Raw genomic sequence first — 18,442 nt, forward strand, 5'->3', positions numbered from 1 at the left:
CAAAATGAAAAACTAACTGTAAATTCAAACACTTTATGTTGTGCTGAAAAAAAAAGATACTAAACAAGGCAAAGCAAACAGTTTTTAAAGGTGAAATATAGAGGTCAAATCAAAAGTAGGTAAAAATGGCCAGTTATACCCTGGACCCCAGAGGGTTAAAGCTGAGTAAATGCTGACACCAGACCAGCACCATGATAAACTGAAAGGCTACTGAAATTGAACAGGTCACAAAGTGATGAGCAGTCAGGCTAATTACTTTTTGAGCAATGACCAACACCGATTACAACCAAGAGGAAATACATCTAACATGAACAAACATTGACCCACAACATGCAGTTATTTTGCACAATTGTCTTTCATATGCTGCTCAGTGATGGTTGTCACTGTCAAAGCAGAGCTAGTGAGAGTCAGTAAAACCCACTATTGATCATGTGCCTCATCACAAGTGGGTCAGCGCCCCTCTCTTTCCCTTGAGGGTTTAAATATCTGGGACTCTCCACCATTTGGTTTTAGAACTGCAGAAGCTTCTCAGATGAAACATCTTCAAGAAACTTAAAGAAGTCTCTTTTCGTTTCAAGCTCCTTAGATAACCATGACCTGGATGACTGAGAACCTACAGACATGTTGACCTGGTTTCTAGGTTACATGACAGGTCAGAGGTCACTGACTGTAACTCAGTTACTCCTGTTAATGTCAACTCACTGAGTGTTTGTGGTTTACCTCTCAGACCGACTGAAGTCCACAAGAAGATGATGATGAAGGAAGAGGAGGACAGAGCAGAGTCTGCAGGATCCAGTTGTCCCTCTGTGAGGAGTGACCAGTCCAAAGATAGCAATCCATACTTCAGTGCTGAACCTGGACCAACGAGGTCAGAGAACTGTGATGACTCCTTTACATGTTTTTGTTTTCCTGCATAAACGTGACCTGAAACATCCCGAGATTTTCACAAAGAAAACAATGAAAGAGAAAAGATCCAAATGTTCGACTTGGTCATTTGCTGTTTGGGGACAGTGATGATCATATCTGTGGGGAAAGTGTGACCTGAGTGGGTTCATGTTTGCCTTTAAAGAACAGAGGTGCTCATCTTGAATAGACAGGTTGTTGAGAGACATCAGCTAGAAAAAGCAGAGGAAAGAATATCAAGATTTATTTTCTTGATATTCTGAAAAGAAATAGTGTGAGCGTTCTTGATTATGGAAAAAGTCATTTGGACATTAAAAGAAAGAAGCAGGTGATCAGAGAATGGTAGTTTGTCAGCTGTGCAGTTGGAAGGAGTAAGTCCTGTTATGGGAGTTTTCCATCTAAATAAAGCCTGCAGACAAACAGTGAAGAAGAAGAAGAAGAAGAAAGCGTACTTTATTGTGAGTGGTAGCTAAGATCCTTTAATAAAAAAAGAAAACCCCGAAACCCAAGCTTGATGCGCAGAGAAAAGCCATCGCAGGGCAGATGATCGGCGAAATCCCTCACTGAGCCTAGCGTGGCCCTCAGTTAAATACCTCTTACAGTAACAATAGGCAATAGACAGCTGTTTTCACACCTTTGATCTTCCAGATGTGAAAAGTCGTTGGGCTGTTGCCACGTCTCCGGCAAATAGAAAAAGTAAAACTGACGGTCTTTTAGGAGATCCTGGACAAGATGACCTTTGTTCATGAGCGAACGGATGTTAAGCAGGCCGAAGTTGACGCAAGTACTGTCAGACTGTGTGAGAGTGCTAGGCGACCTGGTCAGGTTAGCCAAAACATTGTGGTCAACAGCCCTGCCAGGGTTCTGTGAAGGGTGGCAAGAGGTGGACCAGAGAGATTGTAGTTGCTTAGAATTATCTTGATTAAAATACCATGGATGTAACTTCGGCAAGAGAGGAAAACAATATCCGCATGGAGGTGAAGAACAGCAGGCGGTGGAGCAGCCAGGGAAAAGCAGAGTCGAAGGAGCTCATCAGCTGTGTATTGATGGATTTCAGTACAGGGTTGAAGGATCGATGACACAAGGATCCAGGCCCACACAGACAGTGCATAAATCCTGGGAGGCCACATCATGAACAGGAGCAGAGACACAGATGGGCCGTATGGACACGAATAGAACAGGAATCCATTGGAGGGAGTAGCTGGGATGCCGGGAGAGGATAGCAGTGAGTGGTGATAACAGTAACAGGAGAAAAGGGTAGCAAAACCAAGGGGGCAAGTAGCAGGTAACAAGGTACAAGTAGCAGGAGTAAAGAGCACCAATAGCAATAAAAGTAGCGACATGGTTAGCGATGAATAGTGGGAGCAACTCGCACGAGCATTCACTCGACCAAAACCAGAACACACATACTAAACATGAACTGAAGGTGAGTGGAAATACACCTAAACTCTGGAGTTGGCTCCAACTAAAACACTAACACAATGCACCACGCTCAGGGGCTAAGAAATTAAATTAACTCACTATGACGGGCAAAAACTTCAAAATTACTAGATACTATACCAGAATATTACTGTAGTATGCTGTGAACAAAAGCAGAACTGTGAAGCACTAATCTCGACTACAACAATTTCAGTAAAAGTCACATAACATGAAAACCTGAGTCACACTAGGAGTGTGGCAGCAGAGTCCAAAGGAAGAAAGGGGGAAGCAAGAGGCATTAATCTTAATTTTACAGGTGGAAGATAGGCATGGGGGGAAGTAAGGTCCGTGTGAGGCTAAACCAGACCAAGTTCTCTCACTGTAAAGAACCTGGCAGGGAGGCAGGCAGGTGAGTTACGCCAAACCCAACAAGCAGAGTAGGTTAAAGTTACGACCATCCATCACCTCCCTAAGAGTAGGGTGTCTGGAGATCTTCAAGTCTATAATGTACTCTCTGTGAAGGTGCAATAAAACCTGGGGCCTACTTGTGATAACATTCGACATGCATGCATACAATTGGTGTCAGAAGTATCTTGCTATACTAAAATGATATGATACATGGGATTAAAAAGTCTGCCCCCACAGTCCATAAAAAACTAACAACTAAAATTTGAACTAAAAAAAAAAAACATTAAATTTTTTTTTTAAAAATTCCAGAAATTCTTCATCATTTCTCCACAGAGTGGACCAGCAGAGCTCAGAGGTTCCCAGTGGTCAGTCTGCCCAGCAGCATCAAACAGACCTGAACTCCATATTTATGGTCTGTACATGTACAACAACTACTTTTACATCTATTCACAGTCGTCTCCATGCTGCTCTTTGTAGACCAGTGGATCGTCAGTGTGTCCAACATGGATCTGATGTTTGGCTCCATGATTTCAGTCTGATTGGGTCGCTCATAAAGTATTCTGTTCCAGCTGCTGGAGGACAACATCATCACTTTTGTGAAGGACGAGCTGAAGAAGATCCAGAAGGTTCTGAGTCCAGATTACCCAGAATGCTTAGAGAGTCACAGGGATGATGATGAGGAGAAGAGGAGCAGCAGAGAGGCATTTGTGAAGATCACAGTGGACTTCCTGGGGAGAATGAAGCAGGAAGAGATGGCTGACAGTAAAACAATTTCTAAAAATATGTAATATGATGGATAATATTTACTAATGTCTCCATGTGTTAAGTAATTTCTTATCATGCGTATTGTGTAAAACACAAACTTTTTTTTTCCATTTAGGACTTTCTGCTGCCGCTCATCATCGTAGCCTTAAATATAGGCTGAAGAAGAAGTTCCAGTGTGTGTTTGAGGGCATCGCTAAAGCAGGAAACCCAACCCTTCTGAATCAGATCTACACAGAGCTCTACATCACAGAGGGAGGGACTGCAGAGGTCAATGATGAACATGAGGTCAGACAGATTGAAACAGCCTCCAGGAAACCACACAGACCAGAAACAACAATCAGACAAGAAGACATCTTTAAAGGCTCACCTGGAATGGATGAACCAATCAGAACAGTGCTGACAAAGGGAGTGGCTGGCATTGGGAAAACAGTCTTAACACAGAAATACAGCCTGGACTGGGCTGAAGACAAAGCCAACCAGGACATCCAGTTCATATTTCCATTCACTTTCAGAGAGCTGAATGTGCTGAAAGAGGAAAAGTTCAGCTTGGTGGGACTTGTTCATCACTTCTTTACTGAAACCAAAGAAGCAGGAATCTGCAGCTTTGAAGACTTCCAGGTTGTGTTCATCTTTGATGGTCTGGATAAGTGTCAACTTCCTCTGGACTTCCACAAAACTACAATCCTAACTGACCCTAGAAAGTCCACCTCATTGGATGCGCTGCTGATAAACCTCATCAGGGGGAACCTGCTTCCCTCTGCTCGCCTCTGGATAACCACACGACCTGCAGCAGCCAATCAGATCCCTTCTGACTGTGTTGGCATGGTGACAGAGGTCCGAGGCTTCACTGACCCACAGAAGGAGGAGTACTTCAAGAAGAAAGTGAGCGACGAGAAGCAGGCCAGCAGGATCATCTCTCACATCAAGACATCACGAAGCCTCCACATCATGTGCCACATCCCAGTCTTCTGCTGGATCACTGCTACAGTTCTGGAGGATGTGCTGGAAACCAGAGAGGGAGGACAGCTGCCCAAGACCCTGACTGAGATGTTCATCCACTTCCTGGTGGTTCAGGCCAAAGTGAAGAAGGTCAAGTATGATGGAGGAGCTGAGACAGATCCACACTGGAGTCCAGAGAGCAGGAAGATGATGGAGTCTCTGGGAAAACTGGCTTTTCATCAGCTGCAGAAAGGAAACCCAATCTTCTATGAATCAGACCTGACAGAGTGTGGCATCGATATCAGAGCAGCCTCAGTGTACTCAGGAGTGTTCACACAGATCTTTAAAGAGGAGAGAGGACTGTACCAGGACAAGGTGTTCTGCTTCATCCATCTGAGTGTTCAGGAGTTTCTGGCTGCTCTTCATGCCCATCTGACCTTCATCAACTCTGGACTCAATCTGCTGGAAGAACAACAAACAACCTCCTGGTGGTTTAAACCATCTCTCCACCAGAGTGCTGTGAACAAGGCCTTACAGAGTCCAAATGGACACCTGGACTTGTTCCTTCGCTTCCTCCTGGGTCTTTCACTGCAGACCAATCAGACTCTCCTACAAGGCCTGCTGACACAGACAGGAAGTAACTCACAGACCAATCAGGAAACAGTCCAGTACATCAAGAAGAAGCTCAGTGAGAATCTGTCTGCAGAGAAAAGCATCAATCTGTTCCACTGTCTGAATGAACTGAATGATCATTCTCTAGTGGAGGAGATCCAACAGTCCCTGAGATCAGGAAGTCTCTCAACAGATAAACTGTCTCCTGCTCAGTGGTCAGCTCTGGTCTTCATCTTAATGTCATCAGAAAAAGATCTGGATGTGTTTGACCTGAAGAAATACTCTGCTTCAGAGGAGGCTCTTCTGAGGCTGCTGCCAGTTGTCAAAGCCTCCAACAAGGCTCTGTAAGTACATTTGCACTCTTGTGTTTAATTTATTGGTGAAATAAATTTAGTAATTCTTTCTATCTTTCTATGAATTCATATCCTAAAGTCTTGAAATTTTTTCCAATACAACTGAAACCTCTTTGATGGCTCAAGAACTCATCAGTGTGCTCAAGACGTTGAATCCTACATAAACTGTGATCATCACTGCTGCTGTTGTGTTATCAGTCTTTGTTTAAACACCAGGGCTGTACGTGCCTAATGTTACAATACTTTATATTCACATACATGCTCCTAGATACATTTCTACTGCAGGTCTATTTTTAGTCGTAAATGTTAGGGAAACTCTTGCTTTTACATGCGTGGTGGATTTCATTAAACAAAGCATTTGAATTACTCAGGGATTCATTGCAGCCATAGAAATATCCTTATGTGACCAATGGTAAATGGTCTGTATTTGTATAGCGCTTTTCTAGTCCCTAAGGACCCCAAAGCACTTTACACTACATTCAGTCATCCACCCATTCACACACTGGTGATGGCAGCTACATTGTAGCCACAGCCACCCTGGGGCGCACTGACAGAGGCGAGGCTGCCGGACACTGGCGCCACCGGGCCCTCTGACCACCACCAGTAGGCAACGGGTGAAGTGTCTTGCCCAAAGGACACAACGACCGAGACTGTCCAAGCTGGGGCTCAAACCAGCAACCTTCCAATTACAAGGCGAACTCCCATCTCTTGAGCCACGATCGCCCCAAGTGGTCGGCGGGGTTATAAACAAAGTAATAAAATGACAACGCCACTCTAGGAAATACAAAATCGTTTAGAAATGAAATGTAATTTAAAAAACAACAACATTTGCACAGGTTCAGAAATGCACACTGAGGTCCGCTCAAATATTAACACAATTTTATTTATTAATATAAAATAAGATGAAAAATCAACAATGACAGAGCACTGAATGCAGTGTCATCTAAAACTGTGTCCCAAATTAAAATTAAAATAAACAGACAACTGGGCCTTACCAGCAGAAGGGACCAAAAAGAAAACCACACAAAAGACCCCCCACTACAGTCTATTCACCCGGTGCTTTACAACAAAGGAAGTGTTGAAAACGACCCACCATCTGAGGTCCCACGGCCGCCGGCAGATCCTCAGTTCACTGAAATAAAAGCACAAGACATGGGAAAAGAAGGGAAATGGGCATTTCAAAAATGGATACATTTGAAAACTGTGCTTTCGCGTCAGTGTGGACAGCGAAAAGGGAGACTTTCTAAAATGATGACGCATGTTAGTCATATGATGCAGTCATGTGACCAATTAAACTAAGATAGTGGAGGGCATTATACAGCAGTCTTTTTGTTTCCTCTCAATTCTGACAACCCTATTAAAGATAAATATCAGTCTATAGATGCTCCAGATAGCTTTTCTTAAAATTCTTTAACTCTCACTCGCTTTTGCAACTTTGTACTTTTTCATTCACTCATTGTTAGTCCATTTAAAAAACGTAGTGCTTTTCCTTGACATTTCCTCAACCACGACATTTTAAAAGAGCCAGAAAGTGAATAAGTGAACGAAAACACCATTCTCAAATCTATCCAGGATAGTGTGGATGTAGCCACAACCTGCAGCACAGTAGTACAAAGTATGGATGGCTGGATGGCTGCAACAACCAGAGTTTTACCTACCTTTGGTATTTCTTGATGGCACGATAGTAATATTTACTGAACACAGGCATCTTCTTATATCTTTTCTGCTGTGAATGTCCCTGCTGTCCACACTTACATTTCAATATCAGGCTCTAAAATGTACAAATGGCTCTGAGAAGATTACATTTCCCATCAATAATGTTTCTACTACATTTACAGTGTGTTTTCATGTCTTCTGAAACAGAAGGTGGAGCAGGTGGAGCTTACAAAGAGTAAATGCTGATATAGAGGGATAGTTGTGTTTTTGTGAAGCTATTTAGATAACCATTAATTGTATTGCTGGGTTTTAAAAAAATGTTTCATTTGACTGATTTAATCAATTCATTTGTTTTTCAGACTGAGTCACTGTTACCTCTCAGAGAGAAGCTGTGATGCTCTGTCCTCAGTTCTCAACTCACACTCCTATCTGAAAGATCTGGACCTGAGTAACAACAACCTGCAGGATTCAGGCATGAAGCTTCTGTCTGCTGCACTGCGGAGTCCACATTGTATACTGGAAACTCTCAGGTCAGCATCCAAACGTTCCCACTGCTGATCATTTAAAGTCCGAATAATATTATTCTATAAACAACCACCTTTCTGGAATTTGCAAGTGAGTATGTTTGTGAAGGTTCTCAGTCATCCAGGTCATCGTAGTCTAAGGAGCCTTGAAAGAAAGGCTTCTGGACTTCTTTAAGTTGCTTGAAGACGTTTCACCTCTCATCCGAGAAGCTTCTTCACTTCTAAGGTCAAATGGCGGTGGGGGCTAGATTTAAACCCAGCGGGAGTAACCCCCCAAAGAGGGACAAAAGGACCCCCTGAAGATCCTCTACCTAATCACATGAGCCAAGGTGTGAAAACGGGTGTGGGTCACAATCAGTCAGGGTTTCGGGTGAGCACATTGTGAAACCTGGCCCCACCCTATCATGCGATTTCCTGAGGTCAGATGGCCCAGGATTTGAGTGGGCGTTAAGGCGTCTGGGAAGGGATCTCAAAACTGGATTATAGATGGCAGAGAGTTGGTGTCATAAGCCACCGCCTCTGTTCAAAGGTGGTCGCTCACAGAGGACATAAATGGCTTCTTTCACTCTTTCAAACCATCTGTCCTCTCTGTCCAAAATGTGAACATTGGCATCCTCGAAAGAGTGACCTTTATCCTTAAGATGCAGATGGACTGCTGCTGCTCCATTGAAAGAGGAGTGTTTGTGACAAAAGAATTTCCCTTGGGATAAATACAGTTCATCTTATCTTATCTTATCTTATCTTATCTTATCTTAAAATGCCCTTAACAATCAGGGTTATCCTGTTGATCAAAGTCCATCACTGAGTTTGTAAAAACACATTTGTCAATCATTATCTTTGGTATATAAGGAAAATGACAACATTTAATCAAATTTCCTCATCACCCTCTTTTGTCTGACCATTTGAATCCCATTTGAATTTCCAATAAAGGACTCCACAGAGTTTGGTAAAAATAATGACAATAGATGTTTGTGTGAAAGTGCGGGAAGCAAATTTGTATGTGATGTTCTTTCAGTGTAGCACTCTGTAGACGGTCCCTGAGCACTGGTCTCACAGCCAGCTGCACATGACGACCAGTGTTGTTAGTCTAGGTCAGAAAATGACTCGTTGGACTGACAATGAGCTTGTAGTTTGTCTGTTTTAATAATGTGACTGGAAAAAGGTGTGGTTGGACTTCGAATATGTCTATTCCTTTCCAACTTCACCTTTAAAAGTGAATCTATGAGGCTTCTGGAATGTAAAACAAATTTTTTCAAGTCTTTTTCATATTTGTATGATAAAAGTACAACTTTAATGTCAAACATTCGGAGTTTTTTCCCTTGTTGTGTTTGTTTGAAGCTGCTTCCTGTTGGCTTCAGCTGTTTTAAGTTTCCATTTTCTAAACTTCTACATTCTGAACCTTCTTCAGCTCTTAGTGGTTTGTGAAACACTGAATGATTTCAAGAACACACTTTGTCTAATAAAATTACATCTTTCATTCTTTATACAGATTGGGGAGCTGTCGGTTGTCAGACATCAGCTGTGATTATCTGGCAGCAGCGCTAAAGTACAACCCCTACCTTATGAGACTCCTGGACCTGAGCTTCAACAAGCTGCGGGATATAGGAGTGAAGCAGCTGTGTGTTCTTCTGGAGAATCCGCGATGCCGATTTGGAACTCTGAGGTCAGTCACCATGCTTTAGTTGTGCTGCGATGAATATGATGTGAAAGTTGTCCCGACACTGCCGATCATAGGTCCACAGAGCCTTATACAGGAAGTCTTGATCCATTCTTTGTAGACTTTTTATCTCTGATCCTCTAAGTCTTACTCAGTAGTTAATGCAGAGTTCTGGGCTGATATGGGTGAGGGGACTCAGGCAGCCTGATAGACTGTCCAGATGTCCATGGCTTCCCTGCTTGTCCTGATACAAATAAACATAAGTAGCCTTTTTTGAATTTTTGTGGAGGAATAAAACCCATTACGTTGAAACATCTCAGCTTGTGAAGGAATACAATAAAGGTGGTTCAAAACTCCAGAATTAGAATTTATGGTTGGCACCCTTAGAATTAAATGGTTAAAATCTGAGATAATGAGATATACCCACAACTTCTCCCCATAATTAAACCTTATGGAATCATAGGGTAATTACACTCAATCAAAAATCAATTTTCAAGAGCGACTGGTTTAAACAAAAAGATTATATTTGTCGTGGTCCTGGGTTGGTTCGACCCAGCATTTTGAGTTTCTTATGTTTTGGTTTATTTTTGCATTATGGATTATTTCTTATTCTCTGGCGATACTGTTTTGATTATAATTATGTTCTGATTCTTTAGCTATCTGATGATGATGATGATGATGATTATTATTATTATTATTATTATTTCTGGTTTAGGTTTTGTTATCTTGCCCTCATGTTTAGTTTAGGTTTTTCCTGTACTTAGCCTCCTCTGCCCGTATGTCCCTCTGTCTGTCCATGGTGTCTCGTCTGGTCCTCTATGTCTGTTAGTTTCCTGTTTTATTCTGAAGGTCCTTGTCTTATGTGAGTGTGTTCAATTTACGTTTCCCCCTGCCTCATCAGTTGTGATTTCCCCTAGGTGTGTTCCCCTCCTGTCTCTCATCCCTTGATTACTGCCTCAGTGTATTTAAGCCCAGTGTGTCTTTGTGTCAGTGTCGCGTCGTTAACGTCTGTTCACCCTCTTACCTTCCCGTGTGTTCTGTTTGCCTGCATGCCAGTTTAGTTATTTTCCAGTATAGTTAGTTTTCTGTTCAGTCACCCCTGCAATAAAGCTGGTTATTCTGGGTCCTTCCTCTCTGCCTGCCTGCACACAGCCGAACCATGACAATATTCATAACAGATTTGTTGATGATAACGGTGTCATTCTGAGTTAGACATACTTTTCGGAAAAATATTGTCTAAACTGTTCTCAAAGAGAATATAACAAATTTTGTGAACTGGTCCCACTGCCTCTGCTTCATTTGATTAAAAATGTTATGATATACAATAATTTCTCATCAGCGCTCCCAAATTTATTGCCAGGGAAATGTCAGCTGTGTGATGAAAATGCAATAATAGATTTATTAGTAGTTTCTTCAAAGACAAAATATGTCATAGTTACAACAGTATGGTTACATTGAGTAAATATCACATCCATTGTGCTAAATGGAGGAACGCTAAGCCTTCTCTTCCTGGTTTTAATAATGATTTTAAGATATTTTCTTTCTTTGCTAAAAAAGACAAAAAGCACATATCCCAAAAAAACAAGAATAATTCCATCTGCTATTCTAAATTTTGACTTATGCTGAGGCTTATATATTGTTAAGTAATGCAGCTGCTTCACTTAGGCTCCTAGCAGGTTGCTGAGTAGACATCTGTGTAGTGGTTTGTTTGAAATCTACCACTTTTTCCTTCAGTTTCCTTGTCAAGAAACAACTTCCTGTTCAACTGAAATGCCTTTCTGTTCAACTGAAATGCCTTGGTTTCTCAGTAATGTGTGTGAGAGCGTTTCAGTAATAACGTCCCTTACGGCATCTCATAGTCGGCCTCCTGAATTTGTTTTCTTTGTTTTGTACTCTGTTTGTTTTTTAATTTCATGCATTAAAGCTTAATCACTCTTCATGTTTTTATGATAAATGTACAACTTTAATGTGAAAAATTCAGATTTTTTTTCTCTTGTGTTTGTTTGAAGCTGCTTACAGTTGACTTAAATTGTTTGGAGTTTCCTTTTTCTAAACTTCTACATCTGAACCTTCTTCAGCTCTGAACAGATTATGAAATACTGAATGGCTTCAAGCACACACTTTGTCTAAAAAACGTAAATCTTTCCTTCTTTGTACAGATTGATGAGCTGTGGTTTGTCAGACATCAGCTGTGATTGTCTGGCAGCAGCGCTGAAGTCCAACCCCTCTAATCTAAGAGAGCTGGACCTGAGTGAGAACAACAAGCTGCAGGATTCAGGAGTGAAGCAGCTGTGTGGTTTTCTGGAGAGACCAGGATGTGGACTTGAAACTCTGAGGTCATTCACCATGTTTTACTTGTGCTGAGATGAATATGATGTGAAAGTTGTGCTGACACTAAACTGCAGACATAAGGCTGATACTGATCCACACTGAGGATCTTCATGGTAACGTCTGTCTTCTTCTTCTCTGGTTTAGTCCATTGACTGCAGCAGAACAATGTTCACATTTCAAACCTTCTGAGAACAAGAAAAATCCTCCACTGGATAATTCACTGCGAAACTCTAAAACTCTTCATTCCACCTTAAAGTCTGAGTGACACTGAAATCCAAACCAAAATGGCAATTTGCTTTACAAACAGCAGTCCAACACAAACATACACACATCATCCAAAACACAATCCAAAATCCAAATCTCCTCCAATGCCAGCATGAATGATGGGAAAAGAGAAGGAGGAGCACTCTGACATTCAGGGTTAGAATGAGTTTCATAAGGCAGACTGTGACGATCAAAGCTGCATTAGATAGCTTACATAACTTAATGAATGAGTGGACAGAGATCATCTGAAGCACTTCAAAGGCTTTAAATCAGCACATTTCTCTTTATTCTTTATCAACTCTGTTAGATTCTCTCAGTTTTCTGTGGAATGAAGTTAACAGCAGGCTAATAATATGCTGACCAATAAGTTTCTATTAAATGTTGTAATTTGTATATTAAAAAGTGCCAGTGCTTTGGCTTAGCACGGCTCAGCTTACAGTTAGAATACAGCTGCTGGATGTGATTACCATGTCATAGTTATCTACCAAACTGCTAACTGGGGAATTTCAGGCCACAAATCCATCCATCCATCCATTCGCTTCCGCTTATCCTTTTCAGGGTTGCGGGGGGCGCTGGAGCCTATCCCAGCTGTCACAGGGCGAGAGGCGGGGTACACCCTGGACAGGTCGCCAGTCTGTCGCAGGGCCAAAACACAGGGACAGACAACCATTCGCACTCACATTCACTCGCACATTCACACCTAGTGGCAATGTGGATTATCCAATTAACCTATCCCCACAAGCTGCATGTCTTTGGACGGTGGGAGGAAGCCGGAGTACCCGGAGAGAACCCACGCAAACACGGGGAGAACATGCAAACTGCACACAGAAAGACCCCGGCCTGATGGTAGAATTGAACTCAGGACCTTCTTGCTGTGCAGCAACAGTGCTAACCACCGTGCCACCGTGCTGCCTAGAGCCTGTGCTCTAGCTGTCATCGGGCAAGATGCGTGGTCCACCTACGCAGGGGAGCAGTCCATCACAGGGCAAACAGAGAGAGACAGAGAAGCACTCTCTCACATCCACACCTACAGCCAATGTAGAAGCACCAATGAACCTAAGCAGCGTTTCACTGGACTGACGGGAAACATCCAACCTCCAAAGAAAGGCCAACAAGCTTCAACCTACAACCTTCTTGCTCTGCCACTTTTCGCCATTTCAATTCAATTCAATTTTATTTATATAGCGCCAAATCACAACAAAAGTCGCCTCAAGGCGCTTCATAGATACAGAGAAAAACCCAACAATCATATGACCCCCTATGAGCAAGCACTTTGGCGACAGTGGGAAGGAAAAACTCCCTTTTAACAGGAAGAAACCTCCGGCAGAACCAGGCTCAGGGAGGGGCAGCCATCTGCTGCGACCGGTTGGGGTCAGAGAAGGAAGACAGGATAAAGACATGCTGTGGAAGAGAGACAGAGGTTAATAACAGATATGAGTCAATGCAGAGAGGTCTATTAATACATAGTGAGTGAGAAAGGTGACTGGAAAGGAAAAACTCAATGCATCATGGGAATCCCCTGGCAGACTACATCTATTGCAGCATAACTAAGGGAGGATTCAGGGTCACCTGGTCCAGCCCTAACTATATGCTTTAGCAAAAAGGAAAGTTTTAAGCCTGATCTTGAAAGTAGAGATAGTGTCTGTCTCCTGAATCCAAACTGGAAGCTGGTTCCACAGAAGAGGGGCCTGAAAACTGAAGGCTCTCCCTCCCATTCTACTTTTAAATACTCTAGGAACAACAAGTAGGCCTGCAGAGCAAGAGCGGAGCGCTCTAATAGGGTGATATGGTACTACAAGGTCATTAAGATAAGATGGGGCCTGATTATTTAAGACCTTGTATGTGAGGAGCAGGATTTTGAATTCAATTCTGGATTTAACAGGAAGCCAATGAAGGGAAGCCAAAACAGGAGAAATATGCTCTCTCTTTCTAGTCCCTGTCAGGACTCTTGCTGCAGCATTTTGGATTAGCTGAAGGCTTTTCAGGGAGTTTTTTGGACATCCTGATAATAATGAATTACAGTAGTCCAGCCTGGAAGTAATAAATGCATGAACTAGTTTTTCAGCGTCACTCTGAGACAGGATATTTCTAACTTTAGAGATGTTGCACAAATGGAAGAAAGCAGTCTTACATATTTGTTTAATATGTGCGTTGAAGGACATGTCCTGGTCAAAAATGACTCCAAGGTTCCTCACCGCGTTACTGGAGGCCAAGGTAATGCCATCCAGAGTAAGAATCTGATTAGATACCATATTTCTAAGATTTTCAGGGCCGAGTACAATAACCTCAGTTTTATCTGAATTAAGAAGCAGAAAGTTAGCGGCCATCCAGGTCTTTATGTCTTTAAGACATTCCTGCAGTTTAACTAATTGGTGTGTGTTATCTGGCTTCATGGACAGATAGAGCTGGGTGTCATCTGCATAGCAGTGAAAATGTATGCTATGTCTTCTAATGATGCTGCCTAAGGGAAGCATGTATAATGTAAACAGAATTGGTCCTACCACTGAACCCTGTGGAACTCCATAATTAACCTCAGTGTGTGAAGAGGACTCTCCATTTACATGCACAAACTGGAGTCTATTAGATAGATATGATACAAACCACTGCAGTGCAGTACCTGTAATACCTACAGCATGTTCTAATCGCTCTAATAGGATATTATGGTCAACAGTATCGAACGCTGCACTGAGGTCTAGCAGGACAAGCACAGAGATGAGTCCACTGTCAGAGGCCATAAGAAGATCATTTGTAACCTTCACTAAAGCTGTTTCTGTGCTGTGATGAGCTCTGAAACCTGACTGAAACTCTTCAAATAAACCATTCCTCTGCAGATGATCTGTTAGCTGTTTGACAACTACTCTTTCAAGGATTTTTGATATGAAAGGAAGGTTGGAGATTGGCCTATAATTAGCTAAGACTGCTGGGTCTAGAGATGGCTTTTTGAGTAAAGGTTTAACTACAGCCAGCTTGAAGGCCTGTGGTACATAGCCGATTATTAGAGATAGGTTGATCATATTTAAGATCGAAGAATTAATTAATGGCAGGACTTCTTTGAGCAGTTTTGTAGGAATGGGGTCTAAAAGACACGTTGATGGTTTGGAGGAAGTAATTATTGAAGTTAACTCAGAAAGATCAATTGGAGAAAAAGAGTCTAACTTAACATCAATGGTACTAAGAGTAACTGTAGATAATATTACATCTGTGGGATGATTATTGGTCATTTTTTCTCTAATGATAAAAATTTTATTTGTGAAGAAGTTCATGAAGTCATTACTAGTTAAGGTTAAAGGGATGGTTGGCTCAAAAGAGCTCTGACTTTTTGTCAGCCTGGCTACAATGCTGAAGAGAAACCTGGGGTTGTTCTTATTTTCTTCAATCAGTGATGAATAGTAAGATGTTCTGGCTTTGCGGAGGGCTTTCTTATAAAGCAGCAAACTATTTCTCCAGGCTAAATGATGATCCTCTAAATTTGTGACACGCCATTTCCTCTCCAGATTACCAGTCATCTGCTTTAGGCTACGTGTTTGAGAATTATACCACGGAGTCAGGTACTTCTGATTTGAGGCCTTAGTTTTCACAGGAGCTACAGTATCCAGAGTCGTACGTAGTGAGGAGGTGAAATTATTAACAAGATAATCGACCTCTGTTGGGGTAGCGTTCAGATAGCTGCTCTGCTCTGTGTTGGTACAGGGCATTGGAGATGATAACAGTGGGTGGATTATATTCTTAAACTTAGTTACAGTGCTTTCAGAAAGACATCTACTTTGATAAAGTCTACTCTTCACCGCTGTGTAATCAATTATTGTAAAAGTAAATGTTATCAGGAAATGATCAGACAGGAGAGGGTTTTCAGGAAACACTGTTAAATGTTCAGTTTCTATGCCATATGTTAGAACAAGATCTAGAGTGTGATTAAAGTGGTGGGTGGGTTCTTTTACATTTTGAGAGAAACCAATTGAGTCTAATAACAGATTAAATGCCATGTTGAGGCTGTCATTTTTAGCATCTACATGGATGTTAAAATCACCCACAATAATTATTTTATCTGAGCTCAGAACTAAATTAGATATAAAGTCTGAGAAATCAGACAGAAACTCTGTGTAAAGCCCAGGTGGATAATAGATGATAACAAGTAAGACTGGTTTCTGAGTTTCACAGCTGGGGTGGACAATGCTAAGCATCAGGCTTTCGAATGAATTAAAAGTCTGTCTTGGTCTTTCATTAATTAATAGGCTGGTGTGAAAAATTGCTGCCACACCGCCCCCTCGGCCTGTGCTTCGGGATTTCTGGTAGTTAGAATGGCTCGGGGGTGTTGATTCATTTAAACTAACATAATCATCCTGCTGCAACCAGGTTTCTGTAAGGCAGAGTAAATCAATTTGTTGATCAATTATTAAGTCATGTACTAACCGAGACTTGGAGGAGAGAGACCTAATATTTAATAATCCACATTTCACTGTTTTACTCTTTGGTTCAGATGTGGATACTGTATTGTTCTTTCTTTGTGATTGTTTATGTTTAAGTTGTTTGTTGCTGGTTTTTAGTTTGTTTTTTGTCATTTCAGCCCAAATCCTGCATTTTCCTGTTTTTGACTACAGACCAGCTACACTAGCACTTTCTCATCAGACACTGCCACCTAGTGGAGGAAGTCTTAGTTCCATTTGAAGCTTCAGATTACAGTTAGTTCCTTTCAAAAGAGGTGGAGGTGGTGGGGCCACAGCACCATCATCACTGAATGCCATAAGACACTAAACCTTTGTTTCCATATGATTAGGACTTCCTGTTGTTCCAAGGAGGAGTGGAACATGTGTAAAAATCTCCCAGTCAGTTTCAGACAATCTCGGGTCAAGTCTAGAACCACTGTGTGCCCAGTTTGAGCTCTCTTCAGTACTGTGATCTGACAGACCCAGAGCGGCCAACACATCACATTTAGAAGCTCCCAAGATGGAGCCACAACACATGTCCAACACTTAGTCTGTCTTGTGGGACCGACTGGAAGAAATGATTCAAGGACTTAGTCACAGAACAGAGATTCAAATCTCCAAAATCCAACTGGCTGCATTGGGGCATATGGTCTGAAAACTCTGCACAGTTTCTTGTTTGAAGCTGTTTCCTGCTGGCTTCAGCTGTTTGGAGTTTCCATTTTATTACACTTCTACATTCTGAACCTTCTTCAGCTCTGAACAGATTATGAAACACTGAATGATTTCAAGCACTTTGTCTAATAAACTTTCTTTAATTCTTTATGCAGATTGTGGAACTGTGGTTTGTCAAAGATAAGCTGTGATTATCTGGCAGCAGCGCTAAAGTCCAACCCCTCCCATCTGAGAGACCTGGACCTGAGAGGAAACAACCTGAAGGATCCAGACGTGAAGCAGCTGTGTGATCTTAAGGAGAGTCCAGACTACAGATTGGAGACTCTGAGGTCAGTAGAGTGATGGAGTGAGTGGGTGGTGCTGTCAGCAGTATTGTACTAAACACAGTCAGTATGAAACAAAGATGCAGTGTTTCCTGTAAAGCTGCAGCTTCTCAGTGAAGCTGTGGGAGGAGAATGGTGACAGCCTTCAGGATTGGACACAAACACTTCCTGTTTCTGCCTTTTGTGCAGAGCAGATGTTTGGCTGGTATTCCACCAGTTAACAGCTGGAACCATCCATCTGGATTGTTGGGGTTCCTACAGAGCTCAGAGTGGAAACACCAAGGTTCTTCTAATGAATGAAAGTCCAAACTCAAACTAGGAGTCAAAAACATTTTCATCAACTTCAATAAAAATCCAAAGATTAGAAAAAGTGAAGCAACAATGAGTCCTAGTACAGTCCCAGCACTGACGTCCCTGCTGCTCTTTATACTGGATGTGCTGCATCACTGACAGCTGATGAAGAGTCTCTGGAAACACTCGTTTATCTCCTCTGCTCTTCCTTCTCTCTGCAGGTGGAGCTGGTTGTAAATAGGATGGTGTGTTGCTGAGAGAGGAGCAGCTGTGTCCTGATGATCCAGAGAGGTTGAAGCAGCAGCAGCAGCTTGTGTGTAGAGACGCTCTGACTGGGCCATGTTACTGGGAGGAGGAGAGGAGAGCTTCATCCAGCAGTGATTGAAAGAGGAATGAAGTGCAGATGACTGTCAGTGCTGCAGAGTGAACTGCTCTGAGAACAGCTCCACTGTCAGACACAATGTAGACTCCAGCATCAGCCCTGTGTGTCCCTCTGGATCTGACAGGATCATCAGTGTATCTGGACTGCTCTGCTGCTGCTCTGTCCTTCTACAGTCTCTGCACAGTCTCTGTCTCACTCTGGCTTCAGACCCTCCTGGATCAAACTCACCTGGAAAGGCTTCCAAACACCTTTGAATAATAAACATCATGTTTTATAAGATAAATATCATGTTTTCATGGATATGTGCAGTTTGAGCCTTAGTGGATGAATCAGTGCTTAATTTTTAATGTGGCTACTAATGATCAATAAATGTGCTGACTGGAATCAAATGAATGACTTGGACTGTATCTGTTCCTGCTTTTCTCTCTTGTGGATCTGATCCAGACCTTTAAAGCAGCCTCAGAAATACCTGGAAACACGGATCGGAGAAGTGAGGTGAGATGAAGAACAGCTGGGAGA

General features: G+C 42.2%; 1 protein-coding gene across 1 annotated transcript; it reads left to right on the forward strand.

Moving 5' to 3' along the window:
• Positions 1 to 501: 501 nt before the first annotated feature.
• Positions 502 to 18,234, forward strand: LOC147333436 (protein NLRC3-like). Its single transcript, XM_086267132.1, has 9 exons — positions 502 to 868; positions 3,064 to 3,142; positions 3,300 to 3,492; positions 3,611 to 5,390; positions 7,415 to 7,585; positions 9,069 to 9,242; positions 11,396 to 11,572; positions 17,083 to 17,256; positions 17,763 to 18,234. The coding sequence occupies exons 1-9, from the start codon at positions 750 to 752 to the stop codon at positions 17,776 to 17,778; spliced, it is 2,883 nt and encodes a 960-aa protein (XP_086123258.1). The 5' UTR covers positions 502 to 749; the 3' UTR covers positions 17,779 to 18,234.
• Positions 18,235 to 18,442: the final 208 nt, after the last annotated feature.

This window comes from Aulonocara sp. 'chitande type north' Nkhata Bay, linkage group LG3 (assembly GCF_057382095.1).
Source record: "Aulonocara sp. 'chitande type north' Nkhata Bay isolate Kocher_YH1m ecotype deep benthic linkage group LG3, A_spYH_male_GT1.1, whole genome shotgun sequence".
NCBI lineage: Eukaryota > Metazoa > Chordata > Actinopteri > Cichliformes > Cichlidae > Aulonocara > Aulonocara sp. 'chitande type north' Nkhata Bay.